The 18,838-nt window shown below is 34.2% G+C and overlaps 3 protein-coding genes and 1 pseudogene across 3 annotated transcripts; all 4 read left to right on the forward strand.

Moving 5' to 3' along the window:
- The first annotated feature begins 336 nt into the window (after nt 1-336).
- On the forward strand, nt 337-3,641 carry LOC123909061. The gene is made up of 4 exons (XM_045959835.1): nt 337-504; nt 2,006-2,284; nt 2,738-2,842; nt 2,940-3,641. The coding sequence occupies exons 2-4, from the start codon at nt 2,087-2,089 to the stop codon at nt 3,498-3,500; spliced, it is 864 nt and encodes a 287-aa protein (XP_045815791.1). The 5' UTR covers nt 337-504; nt 2,006-2,086; the 3' UTR covers nt 3,501-3,641.
- Nucleotides 3,642-4,456: 815 nt separating this feature from the next.
- On the forward strand, nt 4,457-6,121 carry LOC123904162 (annotated as a pseudogene).
- Nucleotides 6,122-12,259: 6,138 nt separating this feature from the next.
- LOC123904163 (uncharacterized mitochondrial protein AtMg00810-like) lies at nt 12,260-13,288 on the forward strand. Its single transcript, XM_045953854.1, has one exon. It carries the CDS (start codon nt 12,260-12,262, stop codon nt 13,286-13,288), a length of 1,029 nt encoding a protein of 342 aa, XP_045809810.1.
- A 647-nt stretch (nt 13,289-13,935) lies between these two features.
- LOC123908890 (cytochrome P450 71D8-like) lies at nt 13,936-15,955 on the forward strand. The gene is made up of 2 exons (XM_045959615.1): nt 13,936-14,890; nt 15,007-15,955. The coding sequence occupies exons 1-2, from the start codon at nt 13,964-13,966 to the stop codon at nt 15,616-15,618; spliced, it is 1,539 nt and encodes a 512-aa protein (XP_045815571.1). The 5' UTR covers nt 13,936-13,963; the 3' UTR covers nt 15,619-15,955.
- Nucleotides 15,956-18,838: the final 2,883 nt, after the last annotated feature.

Genomic DNA, 18,838 nt, shown 5'->3' on the forward strand with positions numbered 1-18,838 from the left:
AAATAAGAAAACTATTCTTTCCCTCTAACTTTTTTTCACGAAAATGTTGTTCCCACCTAAAAAAGATTGGCGCGAAAATAGACTTTTTGTTACCCACGGCATATCCGTATGTAAGTATAAAATATAATTTTTGGTATCCACGGCATTTCCGTATGTATGTATAAAATATAATTTTATCTATCTTTTAACTGTTCCCACGGCATATCCGTCTGTATTGATAAAAAATAATTTTGGTTTCCCACGGAATTTTCGTATATAAAATTATAAAATATAATTATAATTAATTTTTATCTTAAAGTTATTACTTTATACCCTTTCCTTTCCTTTCTTTTCACTTTCCCATTGCAACACAGCTCAAGCACCGTCTCCCTCTCAGCTACTACGGCGATAACCCAGCTCAAGCACCGTCTCGCTCTCATCTCCGACGACCCACTCAGTCGGCGCGACCGTCTCAGCTACTACAAAGACCCAGCAGCGCCGTTTTCTTCCCTCTCAATTCGAACAGTGAGTTTAATCCTTACTTCTCAATCTTCTTATTCTTCTACTTGAATGATATAATGTTGTTCTGTGAAGCTTAGAATCAACTTTGTTGTTGTTGGTAGACATGAAATTTTATGGGATTTGCTCTTAGTTACTTTGTTGGAATTTTATAATCTGTTGTTTAGGTTTTTTTTAGCATTTTCCTGCATTGTTTTGTGATTTGGTCTTGGTTTCATACAATAAGATTTGATCCATGTTTCAATTGATGGAGAAAGATGATGGTCTAGCTTTTTGCTGCTGTCTAGGTTGTTTTTAGCTCTTTGAATCCTTTTTTTAGTAACTTAATTTCACTATGTCCCAAAAACACTATGTCCCAAAATAACCAACACAGTCACATGAATTAGTAATATTGTTGAGTAATTCAAAACTAAGTTATTAAGGATTTGCTGAGTAAAAATTGAGGGATTAGATTCTTTTTTCAAGTGGGTTTGTTATTAAGGATTTGCTTAGTTATTATGCTGAATATTTTGACAAAAGCTGCTAAATTTTCTAGTAGATCAGCATAGAGCCACTAAAGTAGTTTAATTATTAAGCAAACTTAATGTATGTTACTGTAAAAGTATAAAAATAGTTGTGTGTTTGTATGTTACATAATGTAGAACTTTCCCTTAAATCTAAACTGAGATTTTGGAATCTCTATGATTTGAAGGCTTTATGAAATTTCTAGATACTTTCTCATGTAAATCTTCGATTTTTACATCTATTTTTTCTTTTATTTGTGTGTGTTTGTTTGTTTTTGTGTAATTGTGTTTATATGTTTATGTGTGTGTGTTTATGAGGTAATGATATTGGGAAAAAAAGTTCTGGTTTTTTTCTTTTAGGCCTTAGAATTGGTAGCTCTTCTTTCTTGACATCTTATAACTTCAGCCTTGTGAGTTGTTTTCCTATTTAGGAGCTTCTTTTGAAAATGAATGGCTACCCACCTGATCGTAATTGGGTATATGATAGACTTAACCCTCGTAGAGGGGGGTTGAAACCCGACTACTAATCATTCTCCATCACAGCCGTTGACTTCTGTTTCGTCCCGACATACTTCTCTTTCAACAAATCTACCACCTTCAATACCCGTTGGTAGTGGCGATAGGACGCAGGGGTCACGATACTCTCGTCCTATCCATGAGAAGGCGAGCGATGGGAGGCCAATGATTCATCCAGATGGCCGAGGGTATGGAACTAATTTATTTTAACTTGTCATTGTTTCATTGTATACTTCGATGATATATTTTACATATTGCTTATAAATTGTTTGTAGGTGGGAACCTTGTAGGGTGGCCTCCAGGGCCCTCACCAAAGCAATTCAAGAAAAATATCAAGATGCATACGCCAAATGGTCAGATATTCCACCAGTTATTGTGAACTTATGGTATCAAAAATTTGGTGTAAGATTATATTTCTCGTTAACTAAGTTCATTTATAGTGAATATTAATGAATATATTCTAATTTTTTCAAAATGTAATATTGTAGAGTTATGTTGCTTGGCTGCCTGAGCATGATTATCAGATTAAGAAAATCTTTGAATCCAAAGGCTCGAGGCGTCTTTCTGAGATGTACATGGAAGCGAGGAACAAGCGTGAACGCCCATCTTGGATAGGTGAGGATGCTTGGAAAGAGCTTGATATTGCGTGGAAGAAGCCAGCCTATAAAGCGATATCACAGCGAAATAAGAAAAATCGTAATTCTGCTAAAGGTGGGTCTGTCCATACTGGCGGATCCATAACTTTCACCGAGCATACCTTACGGATGGTATGTTTTTCCTTCTACATATTCTAAAACTGATTTGCCTGAACCGATTTGCCTGCCATTAAAATGCTGAACTGTTATGATAGGCTGAACTTGTGATAGGCTGAACTGTTATTATTGTTATTATTGTTGTGATAGGCTGAACTTGCCTGGCATTAAAATGCTGAACTGTTATGATAGGCTGAACTTGTGATAGGCTGAACTTGTTATGATAGGCTGAACTGTTATTATTGTTATTATTGTTGTGATAGGCTGAACTTGCCAGCCATTAAAATGCTGAACTGTTATGATAGGCTGAACTTGTGATAGGCTGAACTGTTATTATTGTTGTGATAGGCTGAACTTGTCTGCCATTAAAATGCTGAACTGTTATGATAGGTTGAACTTGTGATAGGCTGAACTTGTTATAGGATGAACTGTTATGAATTCTGAACTTGTTTTTATGCTTTATGAAAGGCTGAAGAGTTGGGTAGAGAACCCACAGTGGATGAGGTCTTTTTAAGAACTCACATTCGTAAGAAGGACTCAACTTGGGTTGATCTTAGATCTCAAAACACTTATGTAAGAAAAATTAAAGCATTGATTCGTTATTTTTTTTGTTTTAGGTTTTAATATTAGTACTGTGGCATTTACATTGTTTTTTTAAAATTTTGAACAGGGTAGTTTCCAAAGTAATTTGAATCAGGCCTCAGAAGGTGCAGATGAGAGTGGCTCCCAAATGGTCGACTCTGCGACTCGTTTAAAACTGTGGGCCAAATCTGTTAGGGGGAAAAATCGAGGACGTCTATATGGTGTAGGAGATAGGTCCTCGAATTATAGACCAGGTGTTTCAAGTCTCGCCCCAGACACTGTTCCATCTATGGGTTGCAGCCAAGTTTCATCCCATTATTCTCATGAGATGGCAACACAGTTGGCCACACTTGAGGAGCGAGCAAAGGCAGCAGAGGATGAGGTTCGGAATACAAGGGAGGAGCTTAGGCAAGCAGAGCTTAAGCGACAAAAGGAAGCTCAGCAGTCAGAACAGCGTGCTGCAGAGTTCCAAATGCAGCTGATAGCGTTGACAAAAAGTGTAGCTGCCATGCAGGCCGAGCCCTCCCGTCGTCGACGTCGTCATCCAGATTATGATGAGGATGAGTCTGAGGATGGTTCCGAGGATGGATCCGAGGATGGATCCGAGGAAGGGTCTGAGGATGAATCCGAGGATAACGAGGAAAATTGATATTTAGTTTGTGTTGTTATTATGACTTCATCTTATGCTTAGATTATTAACGGTGCATTTTGTTATTATGACCGATTAAGCTTAGACTTGTGGCTACATCTTTTGTCGAAATTGCTAGTTTCTAATTTGTTTATTTTGACACTTGTTATAGTGTCAATATTTGTTAACAATACATTTTAGTTTGATGAAGTGATCTTTTGATAACACAATTTGATTAATTTTAAATTTAGTTATGGTTTAGTTTGTTTGGAATTGGTTCTGATGTTGGATGAAATTGGAGTAAGCAACTCTTGACAATTGTTTCAGTTGTTTAGTTTTTTTGGAACAGGTTAAGAAAGTAAAAAAAAAAAAAAATTGACATTACCCACGGCAATACCGTAGAAATGCTGGTCTAAACCTTTTCTAGGTTCTGATGGTAAAGCCGTGGGAAAGAGACATTGATGGTAATGCCGTGGGTATTAGTCACGGCTAAGTCTCGAGTAATAACGTGGACTAGGCCGTGGGTAATGCGTGGATAACTTTACCCATGGCATTTTCCTGGATAGCGAATTACCAACGAAGCAAAATGCCACGGACCGATGCCGTGGGTATGCCGTGGGTAACTTTCATATACTCAAGGCTAAGCCGTGGGTAATGATAAAAATGGCCGTGGGTATACACTGTTTTTCTTGAAGTGAAAAAATCCTAGTTTTCCTTATATTTATATGTTTGTAAAAAAACGGCTAGGTACTTTTATAAATTAAATTTGGGAAAAATAATTTTCTGATTAGACTGTAGAAAAGACTACCGAATATACCAATGACTTGTTCAACAAAAATGAAAAATATGTATTACTAAGTTAATCACTAGATTCAAGAGTCTATAAATAAGAACCAACACATTAATATTTCACAAAACAACAAAAGTTAATAAGAGTTAACTAAGCATAACTAGCTAGTCTCTCCTTAATGCATGCCATGGAAGTTCAACTTTCCTTTATTCTTATTCCCTTCTCGGTTTTTATACTTTTGCATTGGCTTGTAACAAAATATTACAAGTCAAAAACCATTGCTTACAAATTGCCACCTGGTCCAAGAAAATTACCTCTCAATGGCAACTTGCATCAACTAGCATTATTAGGAAATCTTCCATATCATAGTTTCAAAAATATTTCTAATAAATATGGACCTATATAATGCACCTAAAACTTGGAGAAAATAATGTAGTGGTTGTTTCTTCCTCAAAATTAGCCAAAGAAGTAATGAAAACACATGATGTTGTTTTTGCTAATAGGCCACACATTGTAGCTTCTGAAATTATATGCTACGGATCTAATGATATTTTATTTTCTCCATATGGTGATTATTGGAGACAAATGAGGAAAATATGTGTCTTAAAGATTCTTAGTGCTAAAAAGGTTCAATCTTTTTCTTACATTAGAGAAGATGAGTCACAAAAATTTAAACAATCGATTAAGTCATCTACAGGCTCAAAAATCAACCTCAATACTGGAATATTTTCGGTGATAAATTCTATTATTTCGAGAGCGGCGTTTGGTGATAAAACAGATGATCAAGATGAATTTGTGTCTTTGATTAGAGATGCGGTAGAGGTTTCAAGTGGACTTGATCTTGATGATTTGTTTCCTTCAATGAAACTTATTCATAAACTAACGGGGTTGAAATCAAAAGTTGAGAAAATTCACAAAAGGGTAGACAAAATCTTAGATAATGTTGTGAAAAAACATCAAGAAAAGAGAGCAAGAGTTATTGAAGGTAACAATTGTGATATTGACAAGGAAGATCTTATGGATGTTCTTTTGAGAGTCCAACAAAGTGGAAGCCTTGATATTCAATTGACAATCAACAACATCAAAGCTGTGATTTGGGTTAGTATATATAACACTTAACTCATAATTTGTTTTATTCTACAAGAAATAAGCCTAATTAGTAACCAAAAAAAAAAGAGCCTAATTAACATTTATGTTATTGTTTCGGTTCAATAGTAAGCGTTTGATTTGATAACATTAATTAAAATATCGAGATTAAATTTTTCTTGTGGACGATGGTAAAATAATCATAATATCACTTTAATTAATAATAATTTTGATCATCTACATTTTATTTAAAATAAATCAATTTATAGCTAGTATTCAATCGTTAATTTTTTTTAAAGATAGTTATAATTTTCATTTGTCTAATTTACCGGTATATATAAAAATCTTATATATGTTGAACCAGGATGTATTTGTTGTCGGAACTGATATATACATCAGCAACAACAATAGGGTGGGCTATGTCAGAAATGATGAAAATGTTGGAATATTTTATATTATATTCCAATAATTGTTATGTGGGCATTTATATTTAAATTAATTATATTAGCTATTTATCATAATAAGAGCCTTAGTTGATAAGTGATCAGATAATGGGAACCCTAACTGGGCATCACTCTATATATAGGCTATGGTCCCCAACACACAAGCAAATAACCTTTTCTCCCCATCTGAAGAGAATTCAAGGCATAAGGAGTACCGGTTGAGGAAGAACCGCACTAGCCAACGAGTACGTGTTGCTCGTCTAACCTTTCGTGTTTCAGGACTATTGCTAAAAGACTTTCTCAATGGATCCAGGTATTCCTGATATCTTTAATCGATTGACATGTCGTAGATTCAGTTTACATATGCATGCTCCTTTTGTTCTATCTAGCTTCCGCACTATTTGTATAAGAGCATGACTTGTATGTAATTAATTGGTAAATTAATTATTAAAAACTATCAATTGGTATCAGAGCAGGTCTTCATATCAATTAATTAAAATTAAGAATTATTTATGCTGCGTAATTCATATTTTCCCTATGTGCAACTTTCGGTAATTGATCAAAAATATGTAGTTTCAAGTATTTGAATTTTTGATTTATTCCTCAATACGTGTCGACAAGATTTTTCTTTTCAATGTTAACTTTTGTATTTTCCCTGCCTGTTAACATGCAGTATGAATTTTTCTTTGAGACACATGTATAATGGTTTACTGTGCACAGACACGTTCTGTATAAAATCAATTTTGAAGTTAAAATTGATTCAGAACTTAAATTGGTGATTTGAAAATTAAACTTATTTGAAATCACTTCATTCAATGGGATCCAAGAGGGTGGTCTCTTGTTCATTGGAGGAGTCAACCTGCAAAGGAAGCTCTTTATCAAAACGAGAACTCGGGGTCGAGTTCTTTTGAGGTAGAGGAGACTGATGTAGGAGGATTTCTTCTGTATAAGAAATCAACCTAAAATATAATAAAACTAAATCTAACTAAAATAATAATATACAGAAGAAATCCTCCTACATCACATACTCTAGTCAATACAAGAAGGTTATTGGAAGGATCTCAGAATCATGAATGATAAATACAGTTTGGGGTGTACGCGGGTTGGGTTGGGCCGAATTTGGCCTAACCCATTACCCAACCCGTTTAATGTACATTGAGTTGGATTTATCATCAAACCCACACTTTCACTATATATTAAATCCGAACCGAACCAACCCGATTATTAACGGGTTGGGTTGAGTTCACGGATTGTACATAAAATTATAAATATTTTTTTGATGGAAATGAAAAAATAAAAAGACATGAAATACAATGATATAAATGAAATTTAAAATAGACATGAAATACAAAGAAGAAGAAAAAAAATAGAATTTGAAATAAGGGGAGATGAATCAACAAACCTGATGGTGGTGGCAGAAAAGATGAATAACGATGACGATTGATGAAGATAGAAATTAGGTTTTAGAGTGAGGGGTTTTATAAGAGGAAGAGGAAGAATTGTGTGAAACTTTGAAGCTTGATTGAGTGATTTGTGGGAAATTGATTATGCAAATATGAATAAGGAAAGGAATTGAGAAATTTGTTGAGAAAAGTCAACAATAATAGTACATTTACAGATGTACAGTAGTACGATAACCTCACTAAAACTTTTCATATATGTGGGTACACGGATTCAAAAAGCCAGATCCAATACCCGAACCAATTACATGCGGGCATGACGTGTTGGATCGGGTTCTACCAGTATATGAACGGGTTCAGATAAATAATGGGTTGGGTTGGATCGGCGGGTTCACGGGTTGACCCGTATCCATGAACATCCCTAAATTCAGTAACATATATATTAGTTATAGCTTCCTACACTAACATATATCTTTGCCTTTGCATCTATTATTGTATAAGTTTTTTAACCCTACACTATTTTCTTCTTCGATTATAAGCCATTCAACTTGATTCTAAATAAATAGAAATCGGTTTTGAGAAGAGTAGGGTTGGAAGAATGTATTTACCTCATTTGGATCTAATCTTCTTCATTGGAAAGGGTTTAGTCTTGAAATAGAAGAAATAATGCTATCAATATAGTATGAAGTAACTATTAAAAAAAGCTAACATAGTAAAATAGAAGGCGAGTAAAAAAAAAGTATAAAATAGAAGAAATACACTACTAAAAAACATATTGGTTTGAAATAGAAGAATCGACCATATGCATGAGTTAAAAATCGAACATCTAACTGCATACTTAAGAGGATCAAGACCCTTACCACTTAGATCATGATTTCTTCTCATTTTTTTCTATTTGCCTCACAAGTCTAAGACCCTTACCACTTATTTCAAATGCTTGCTTACATGACATGCCTCAACGTTTAAATTAAAAGATCAAACATCATAAATGCTTCTCACATAATGATAGCTCATCATGTACATCATCATATACATCATTAATGTGCAATTTTCCCCCCTTTATATTGTTCAAATGATCTTGAGGTATATAACAATGAAAAACCAAATAATAATTAGAAATTTATACTCTAGGCATGTGACGTTATTTATTTTTTTATAGTTTTTTTTGGTGTTATATGTGATGTTGTTTTAGAGCTGAATATAATACAACTCATAGCTGGTTGACTATTTTATTTTATTTTTCAAATAACATCAAAGAAGTTTGAAATAATTTTAAATGTTGTTGTTTATTTGTTTTTTAGTAACATAAAATAACTTTCGGATTATATCTCCACTGAATTTCAAAGCGTCGTGACTCGTGAGGCAAATAGAAAAAAATGGTCAATTTTATATTTGTTAAGGAGATCATATTTATTTAAAGAAAATGCTAATGATTTTATAAAAAGAAAAAGAAAACGCTAATGAGCTTTAGAACATTGGTTAAAGAAATAAGTATAGAAATTTTGTGTTAGAAAATTGCAAAGTAACCATGTTAATTATCATAAATTTTGCTATAATACATTCGTTTTTTTAAAAGCAAAAGTATCTTCTATGCACATCTGCGAAAACTAATTTCCTCGAGGTAACTTAAATCCATTTAAGGGATTGATCTCTTCCAACAAATATTTTTTCACATGCACCGATCGAAGATCAAATCCAGGACCAAATGGTTAATACTCTCTATACTGTTAGACATATGTTGGTAGTAGGCTTGATCTTGTATATGTGCAGGCTTGAATGTTGTGCAGTAGGCCTAAGCTGGCAGGCCTGGCTTGGCTGGCCTGAGGTTGGGCGCGCGCGTGTGGCTTGCGTGTGGGCCAAGTTAGTTAGTTAGCTTTGTTGTTAGTTTGTTGTAACCGTTTTTACTCTTTGATCTTTGGCTATATAATGCCTAAGACTATTCTAATAACATCAGAGATTCCATTTGCCTCCACATTTGGTATCAGTTACCGGTTTAAACGATCCATTCAGTTTGTAACAGAAGTTAGTTACAAAAGATTCATCGCTCGTTTTCTTTCTTGCTTGAAGCATCCATGGCGGATTCAAGCAACTACCTGCAACCATCAATCCCTCGATTTGATGGTCATTACGATCACTGGTCAATGCTTATGGAGAATTTACTGAGATCCAAAGAGTATTGGAGTCTCATAGAAGATGGCATTGTTGTAGCTCCTGCAGGAGCATCGCAAGAACAAATTCAACTTGCAAATGAAAGCAAATTGAAAGATTTGAAAGCTAAAAACTTTTTGTTTCAAGCAATTGACAGATCCATACTTGAAACGATTCTTGCTAGAGGAACGGCCAAAGAGATTTGGGAATCAATGAGACAAAAGTATCAAGGATCCACCAAGGTGAAGAGAGCACAGCTTCAAGCATTGAGGAAGGATTTTGAAACCCTCAATATGAAAATTGGTGAGTCCATTGAAGAGTATTTTTCAAGAACTTTGTCTATTGCTAATAAAATGAGTAGTCATGGCGAGACTGTGACACAGAGCATGATTGTTGAAAAGATCTTAAGATCTTTGACACCAAGATTCAACTATGTTGCTTGTTCAATAGAGGAATCTAATGATACAACCAGTATGACAGTTGATGAACTGCAAAGCAGCTTGCTAGTTCAAGAACAGAGAATGAAAAGTCAGAAAGAGGAACAAGAACAAATTCTAAAGGTGTCTAATGGGGGAAGAGGTTATGGTGGTAGAGGAGACAATTCCAATGCCAGAGGTCGTGGCAGAGGTAGGGGAAGAGGTGGAAGAGGTGCTAAGATCAATAAAGAATCAGTAGAATGCTTCAGATGTCACAAGCTTGGGCATTATCAGTCTGATTGTCCAAGTTGGGATGAAGACAATGTCAATTATGCTGAGTTTAATGAAGGGCAAGAAATTCTTCTGATGGCACAAGATACAGTGATCAATGAGTCTCAAGATTCTAGTGAAAAGCTTGAACTGTGGTTCTTAGATTCAGGCTGTAGCAATCACATGGTGGGAAACAAGAATTGGCTGTTTGACTATGATGATTCATTCAAGGACTCAGTGAAATTGGGTGATGATTCAAAGATGAGTGTTGAAGGAAAAGGTAACCTGAAATTGTACATTGAAGGTTTTACTCAGATTCTTACAAATGTATATTTCTTGCCTGGTTTAAAGAACAATTTGTTGAGCATTGGTCAATTACAACAGAAGAATCTGACTGTCATCTTCAAGAATGATACCTGCAAGGTGTATCATGAAGAAAAGGGTTTAATCATGGCCACACATATGACTCAGAATAGAATGTTTGTAATCAAAGCACCTGTAATAGTTCCCCATTGCATGAAAGCCTCAAAAGCAAGTGACACTGTTCTATGGCACCAGAGGTATGGTCACTTAAGCTTCAAAGGTATGAATGCTTTACATCAGAAAGAAATGGTTATTGGCTTACCAAAATTGAAAGAACCAGATGACAAATGTTCAAATTGTATGAAAGGCAAGCAGCAGAAACTATCAGCACCTAAGATAAGTTCATGGAGAGCTATCTCAAAATTGCAATTGGTTCACTCTGATATATGTGGACCAATCAATCCTGAGTCAAATGGAAAGAAAAGATACTTCATTACTTTCACAGATGACTTGAGCAGGAAGACATGGACTTATTTTATGAATGAAAAATCTGAGGCCTTGAGCATGTTCAAAAGATTCAAAGCATTGGTTGAAAATGAATCAAATCAGGTGATTCAATGCTTCAGAACTGATAGAGGAGGAGAGTACACTTCTAATGAGTTCAATGAGTTCTGTGATCTCCATGGCTTAAAGAGACAGCTTACAGCACCATACACCCCACATCAGAATGGTGTTTCTGAGAGGAAGAATAGAACTATTCTGAATATGGTTAGGTGTATGATTAATGAAAAGAATATTCCAAAGACATTTTGGCCTGAAGCAGTGAATTGGGCTGTGCACATACTCAACAGATGCCCCACTTTTGCAGTGAAAGATATAACACCTGAAGAAGCTTGGAGTGGAATCAAACCATCTGTAAGTCACTTCAGAATATTTGGTTGTATAGCTTATGCACATGTGCCAGATAACTTGAGGAAAAAGCTAGATGACAAGAGTGTAGTGTGTGTACATTTAGGGCTCAGTGAGGAGTCTAAAGCATATAAACTCTATGATCCAATTAGAAGAAGGATTATTGTCAGCAAGGATGTGATGTTTGATGAATTTAAACAATGGAACTGGGAGAGTAAAACTGCTGAGAAAACCAATTTGATAGTTGACTGTGATGAGATAGAAACTTCTGCAGTTTCAGCTGGAAATGAAACTATCAATGAGGACATGAATGAGGATCAGGCAAGTAATTCACACAGTGAAGAGATGGATCTTAGTGTACCAGATTCAGAAGATGAAGAATACCACATTGGCAATCATTTAGGTAAAAGAGTGTCTAAGAAACCTAATTACCTAAATGATTATGAAACAGGAGATGTTGAGGTTGGAGAGAGCAGTGCCAGTCAAGCTTTCTTTAGCCCTAGTGATGACCCCATCTCATACAATGAGGCAGCCAAACATGATGTATGGAAGCAAGCCATGGACACTGAAATTGCAGCCATTGAGAGCAATGACACCTGGGAACTTACTAGCCTTCCTCCTGGGGCCAAGAAAATAGGTGTCAAATGGGTTGATAAAACAAAATACAATGAACAGGGAAAGATAGATAAATACAAAGCAAGATTAGTTGCTAAAGGATATTCTCAGCAGTATGGCATTGACTATAATGAGGTATATGCTCCTGTGGCCAGATGGGATACCATAAGAACCATGTTAGCAATAGCTGCAGCTAGAAGCTGGTATGTGTATCAGCTTGATGTGAAAAGTGCTTTCCTACATGGTGAGCTGGAAGAGGAAGTCTATGTGGAACAACCTTTAGGGTACCAGAAGGAAGGGAAAGATATGGTGTATAGATTGAAGAAATCTCTCTGGTTTGAAGCAAGCTCCCAGAGCTTGGTATAGTAAAATAGAAGCATACTTCTACAGTGAAGGCTTCATGAAATGTGCTCATGAACATACATTGTTTGTAAAGAAGGAAGCAGGAAACAAAGTAATCATTGTAAGTCTATATGTTGATGATCTGATATTCACAGGTAATGATCAAGAGTTGTTTGAGAAGTTTAAGACTTCAATGGAAAAGAACTTTGCTATGACTGATCTAGGCAAAATGAGATTTTTCCTTGGAGTTGAAGTAAAGCAGACAAAGGAAGGTATCTTTATGTTTCAGCAAAAGTATGCTAGTGAAATTCTGAAAAGATTCAAGATGGAAAACTGCAATAGTGTGTGTAATCCAATTGTACCTGGGAACAAACTAAAGAAAGATGAAAATGGAACATCCTGTGATGCAACTAACTATAAGCAGATGGTTGGTTGTCTGATGTATTTGCTTGCCACTAGGCCTGATCTAGCCTTCTCAGTATGCTTGGTTGCTAGATTCATGGAGAGGCCTACAGAAATACATGTTGCTGCAGTCAAAAGAATTCTCAGATATTTGAAAGGCACTATCAGTTATGGCTTGTGGTACAAGAAACAAGAGAAGGATGAACTCATTGGTTGGTCAGATTCAGATTATGCAGGAGATCTTGATGACAGGAAGAGCACATCAGGTTATGTCTTTATGATTGGATCAAAAGCTGTGTCATGGTCCTCAAAGAAACAGCCTATTGTTACTCTGTCCACAACTGAAGCTGAGTTCATAGCAGCAGCTAACTGTGCTTGCCAAGCTATTTGGCTGTCAAGGTTGATTGCTCACATCAGTTCAGATATAAAGGAATGCATCACCATTTTCTGTGACAATAGCTCATCAATTAAGCTGTCAAGAAACCCAGTTATGCATGGAAGAAGCAAACATATAGATGTTAGGTTTCATTTCCTCAGAGATCTAACCAAAGATGGTAAGATACAGTTGCAGCATTGCTCATTCTTTGAGCAAATTGGAGACATAATGACCAAAGCATTAAGCCTTGACAATTTCTGCAGAATTAGGGAGCTACTTGGATTGTGCAAACTTGAGGATGTAAACTGAATTTGATTGTGTGTTTGTGTTGTGTAAGTTCAGTTTAGGAGAGGCAATGTTAGACATATGTTGGTAGTAGGCTTGATCTTGTATATGTGCAGGCTTGAATGTTGTGCAGTAGGCCTAAGCTGGCAGGCCTGGCTTGGCTGGCCTGAGGTTGGGCGCGCGCGTGTGGCTTGCGTGTGGGCCAAGTTAGTTAGTTAGCTTTGTTGTTAGTTTGTTGTAACCGTTTTTACTCTTTGATCTTTGGCTATATAATGCCTAAGACTATTCTAATAACATCAGAGATTCCATTTGCCTCCACATATACTATATTAATAAAGAGATGATATAAAAGATATATATATATATATATATATATATATATATATATATATATATATATATATATATATATATATATATATAGGGATCGAGATTCAAACTCTGGATACTCCATTTATTCAATTATTTACATATGTATAAGTTGTCACCAAAATACGTATAAATTATTCGGTCTTACTAATATGCACTCTTATATAAATTAAATTAAAAATAAATTTTTTATATGGAAAACATGAGTTGTAAGAACAATTTTTAGCATATTTTTAAAACTATATTCTAATTAAATTCAAAAGTCTATAAATAAGAACCAGCATTAATATTTCAGTAAACAACACAACTTCATTTAGAGTCTCTACTTGTATGCATGCCATGGAAGTTCAACTTTTCTTTGTTCTTATTCCCTTCTCTGTTTTCATAGTCATACTTTTGCATTGGCTTGCAACAAAATATTACAAACCAAAAACCATATCCAATTACAAATTGCCACCTGGTCCAAGAAAATTACCAATCATTGGTAACTTGCATCAACTAGCATTTGCAGGATCACTTCCACACCATGGCCTCCAAAAACTTTCTCAAAAATATGGACCTTTAATGCACCTTAAACTAGGTGAAATTAATGCTGTGGTTGTTTCCTCCTCAAACATAGCCAAAGAAATAATGAAAACACATGATGTTGTTTTTGCTAATAGGCCACAACTTCTTTCTCCTCAAATTTTAGCCTATGGTTTTAAAGATATTGTATTTTCTCCATATGGTGATTATTGGAGACAAATGAGAAAAATATGTGTCTTAGAGATTCTAAGCGCTAAAAGGGTTCAATCTTTTTCTTACATTAGAGAGGATGAAACACAAAAATTAATACAATCAATTAAGTCATTAGCCGGATCACAAATTAATCTCACTAGTAGAATTTTTTCAATGGTAAATTCTATTATTTCTAGAGCAGCGTTCGGTGATAAGTCAGAAGATCAAGATGCATTTGTGTCTCTGATTCGAGAAGCAATAGTAGTTTCTGGTGGATTTGAGTTTGATGATCTGTTTCCTTCGATGAAATTTATTCATATGCTAATCGGGGTGAAAGCAAAAATTGAGAAAATTCACAAAAGGGTAGACAAAATCTTAGATAATGTTGTTAGAAAACATCAAGAAAAGAGAGCAAGAGTTAATGAAGGTAACAATTGTGATATTGACAAGGAGGATCTTATGGATGTTCTTTTGAGAGTCCAACAAAGTGGAAGCCTTGATATCCAATTGACAATCAACAACATCAAAGCTGTAATTTGGGTTAGTATATAACTTATATAAACCAAAAAACTCTAGATGTTATATAATTCTAGATATTTTATTCTATAATTTATATAAACTAAAAAATTAATGTATGTTGATTGTTGATATTTTAGGATGTATTTGTTGCTGGAACCGATACATCATCAACAACAATAGAATGGGCTATGTCAGAAATGATGAAAAATCCCAGAGTCAGGGAGAAGGCACAGGCGGAATTAAGACAAACATTCAAAGGAAAAAAACTAATATCTGAAACTGATCTAGAGAATCTAACTTATTTAAAGTTAGTTATTAAAGAAACATTAAGGTTACACCCACCATCTCCTTTGTTGATTCCAAGAGAATCCACTGAACTAACCAAAATAGATAAGTATGATATACAAAAAAAGACTATGGTCTTGATAAATGCGTGGGCAATTGGAAGAGACCCACAATATTGGGGTGATGCTGAGATGTTCATTCCAGAGAGATTTGATGGTAGTTTTGTTGATTTCAAAGGAAATAACTTCGAGTATATTCCTTTTGGAGCAGGAAGAAGAATGTGTCCGGGTATGACATTTGGTTTAGCAAGTGTTATGTTTTCTTTGGCCATATTACTCTATCACTTTAATTGGGAACTTCCAAATCAGATGAAACCTGAGGATTTGGATATGATCGAAGTTTATGGATTGACGGTCGGAAGGAAAAATGGATTGTGTTTGATTCCAACCATTCATGATGTCTAACTCCATATTACCTATAGTGTTTCTATTTTTATTTTAATTATGTCATATATAATTCCAGAAATAAAATTTGAACGACCCTTACTCAGCCTAATCTCTTAGAGGAGGGTTATAAGGAATGTTAATGCTACTATCTTAAAATAAATTTGTTTTGTTTTGTTTTGCTAGATTTTATTTTTCCTTTGCAGTTTGATATTATGAGGTGCATATTGGAAATTCAATTGAGTGACCACATTGTCTAAAAATGAAAATAAATGTTATATGTACGAGATCTGATCTATAAATCAAATCAAATGATAAGATTTTTATTTAGAAGTCTTCAAAAAAATAAAAAATAAAAGATTTTTATTTAGAAATGAGTTCTTAAAAGGTGTTAGCATATTGGTAATTTTGTACTTTTTGTCTTTTTTTTTTTTTTACAAAAGGAAATTTATATCATTTCACTATAAAGTAAATGTTCAATATAAGGAGGTATTAATTCAAAGATGCAGCGACATACTAAGTCAAGAAATGACCGTTCTAGCAAGTGTGTGAGCAACCATATTTATTTGTCGCTTAATAGACTTCACCTCAAAGTCGCAATGATTTGACAACTGATCTAGAGAATCTAACTTATCTAAAGTTAGTTGTTAAAGGATATCTCTTTTATATTTTTTTAATTTATCTTTTTCATAACATTAAAGAGGAACATTAGAATCATGAAAAAATTAAAATGCTATGATATGATTTTAATGCTTCCTTTCTTTTCTTTCTTTTTTTTTAAAAAAAGAAATTATAAGTGACAAAAAAAGCTGATGTCGCAGCTGAGTCACTTAATGACATGTCACATCAACGTTGACTTGGTCAAAATTGACCTTTTACAAAAGGGGTAAAGATAGAGGGTCAAAAATACTATTTTGAAACATAGGGGGCTAAAATTACAACTTTCTGAAACTTAGGGGTCAAAAGTGTAATTTAACCTTTTATTTAACAACTAACTTATTTAAAGTTTGTTGTTAAAGAAACTGATCTAGAGAATCTAGCTCCTTCATGGCTCTCAGCACTGCTATGGCCTCTCCTTCATTGATCGAACATCTGCCACTAGTCCATGAGCTACCAGCTGCTACAAACCGACCCATGTAGTTCCTTACGCACCAGCTTGCGCTAGTTTTTCCAGTTTCATGATGGAACTCCGCATCTATATTGCATTTATACTAGTTCAGCTGCGGTTTCTGCCATGCCATAACCTGCTGCTCCCGGTTGTTGTTGCTGTTTCTAATGGCTGCACTGTACTCCATTCGTTCCATAAGCATTTTGTCTATTTTTGAATTCGTCCATCTTCGCCTCATTAAGAATGTGGAGTGCAAGAACCAAAATGTTTTGAATTTTGTTTTCCAAGCAAAATGTTTTGACTTAAAAATGGCATTAGTAGCTTTGAGTTATAATACTTCCTCCTTTCTAGATTATAAGTAAATTTGAGAGAAAAAAATTGTCTCAAATTATAAGCCACTTTATAATATCAATGAAATATCAAATATTATTTTTTCTATTATATTTTTATTTATTTTTTATTTTTTAAAAATAAAATAAAATATCTCTTTTATATTTTTTAATTTATCTTTTTCATAACATTAAAGAGGAATAATTTTATAAAATAATTCATATTATCGAGAGAGAGCTAGAATCACTTGATGCCAAAATTAATACTCGAACCAGATTAGACGGTCTAATGAGCCGAATACTGTGATGAAAACCAAAATATAAAAAAAAAAATTATAATCTAAGGCGAAAGTAGTATTTGGTATTAAGACATATTTTCTATTTTTTTTTACAGACATATTTTCTAATTTGAATTCAACATATTATACATAATTTTTTTTTTTACCATCAGTATATAGCAGCATTAATACCCAAAAATAGAAGAAATATCCCTCCTCAAGGCATGCAAATAAGCATGATGCATCAGCGTTTTATTTTTTTTGGTTGGTGTGTGGAATCATGGATCCATATGATGCAGCAGCAGCTGGAATCATTTATCAAAGAACAAGTTATGTCATCTTCAATTGAAAATTTTAATACTATACAATTAATTATTATGACTGACTTTTAAAAAATTAACAAGACAGTGTTTTTTTTTTTTTTTTTTGGTAGAATAAGACAGTGTTTTTTTATTTCCTATCTTTTCTTGTTCAATTTAATCTCCTTTAATGTATATGATATATTTTTATTTATGAAATATTTTTTAGTTACCAGATAAAGTGACCATTACCACATAAAATTCTCACATAAATGAGGTTCTGAATTTAAATTCGAGTAAAAATATTCAACCGAACAATTCCAGTATTTGTCGATTGGAGCTATAGACTTTACGATTTTTTTTACAATGGAACCGAGGATCAAACTCAAAACCTCTAGTGTATATTAGTCAAACCCCTCACCACTAGACCAAACATAGTGGTTTGACCTTACGAACATTTATTTACGATCGAGATCGACTTATTAAATCATAAATAAATGGGAGTACTACAATGTGTGATCATGGACTTAGAGAGTTGACCCATACGAAATGACAATGATACCTTAAAGGTTTGTACTAGCTGCTGCATTCATGCTTATTTGCATGCCTTTGAAGGATATTTCTGACTTGTGTGTTGAAGTCCATGACACTTATCTTTTTTCGAACATTTTTATAATTTATTTTGTACTCCACACTATATGTGACCTTCAAACTATATGATGGCTGTAATTGATAACGACTTATTCTAGAGTCTCAAGTTGTAGACACTTGTTTGAATGAAAGTTGTAGACCAGGAAGTATTGAATTTGATTTTTGTCAAGTATTTTAGTAATTAGAATTTCATCACGCGAATAAGTGGATGTATTAGAGTTTGAACTCCAATCCTATATATTATATGTAATGTTTCTACAAACTGAACTATTTTCATGGGAACTAAATTTGATTTCTACTAATAAAAAAATATAAAGAAAAATAAAGATGAGAGAAGAGCTGTTTTTGCCTTATTGCTATTTAGGCTTTGAGAACAAGGCAATTATGTGCAAAAGAAAAATTGAAGTTGTATGTAGGGGACTCATGCATAAATCTATTAAATACGAGGGAGGGGGGTAATTAAGAGTAATTCTGTATTCAATAAAATTAGAGCAGTTATAATGTTAAAACTCTTAGGGAGAATTTATCATCCATTTGAATCTCACAAGGCTTGAGAGATTAGTCTCTGCAGTTGCG

The sequence above is a fragment of the Trifolium pratense genome, linkage group LG2 (assembly GCF_020283565.1).
Source record: "Trifolium pratense cultivar HEN17-A07 linkage group LG2, ARS_RC_1.1, whole genome shotgun sequence".
Lineage (NCBI taxonomy): Eukaryota > Viridiplantae > Streptophyta > Magnoliopsida > Fabales > Fabaceae > Trifolium > Trifolium pratense.

Bases quoted from the DNA above. Each gene is read 5' to 3' on its own strand.
- LOC123909061 (XM_045959835.1), top strand. From the start codon at position 2,087: ATGTACATGGAAGCGAGGAACAAGCGTGAACGCCCATCTTGGATAGGT. The intron at 2,285-2,737 runs GTATGTTTTTCC...GCTTTATGAAAG, and splicing joins CCGAGCATACCTTACGGATG to GCTGAAGAGTTGGGTAGAGA. The intron at 2,843-2,939 runs GTAAGAAAAATT...AATTTTGAACAG, and splicing joins TTAGATCTCAAAACACTTAT to GGTAGTTTCCAAAGTAATTT.
- LOC123904163 (XM_045953854.1), top strand. From the start codon at position 12,260: ATGAAATGTGCTCATGAACATACATTGTTTGTAAAGAAGGAAGCAGGA.
- LOC123908890 (XM_045959615.1), top strand. From the start codon at position 13,964: ATGCATGCCATGGAAGTTCAACTTTTCTTTGTTCTTATTCCCTTCTCT. The intron at 14,891-15,006 runs GTTAGTATATAA...TTGATATTTTAG, and splicing joins ACATCAAAGCTGTAATTTGG to GATGTATTTGTTGCTGGAAC.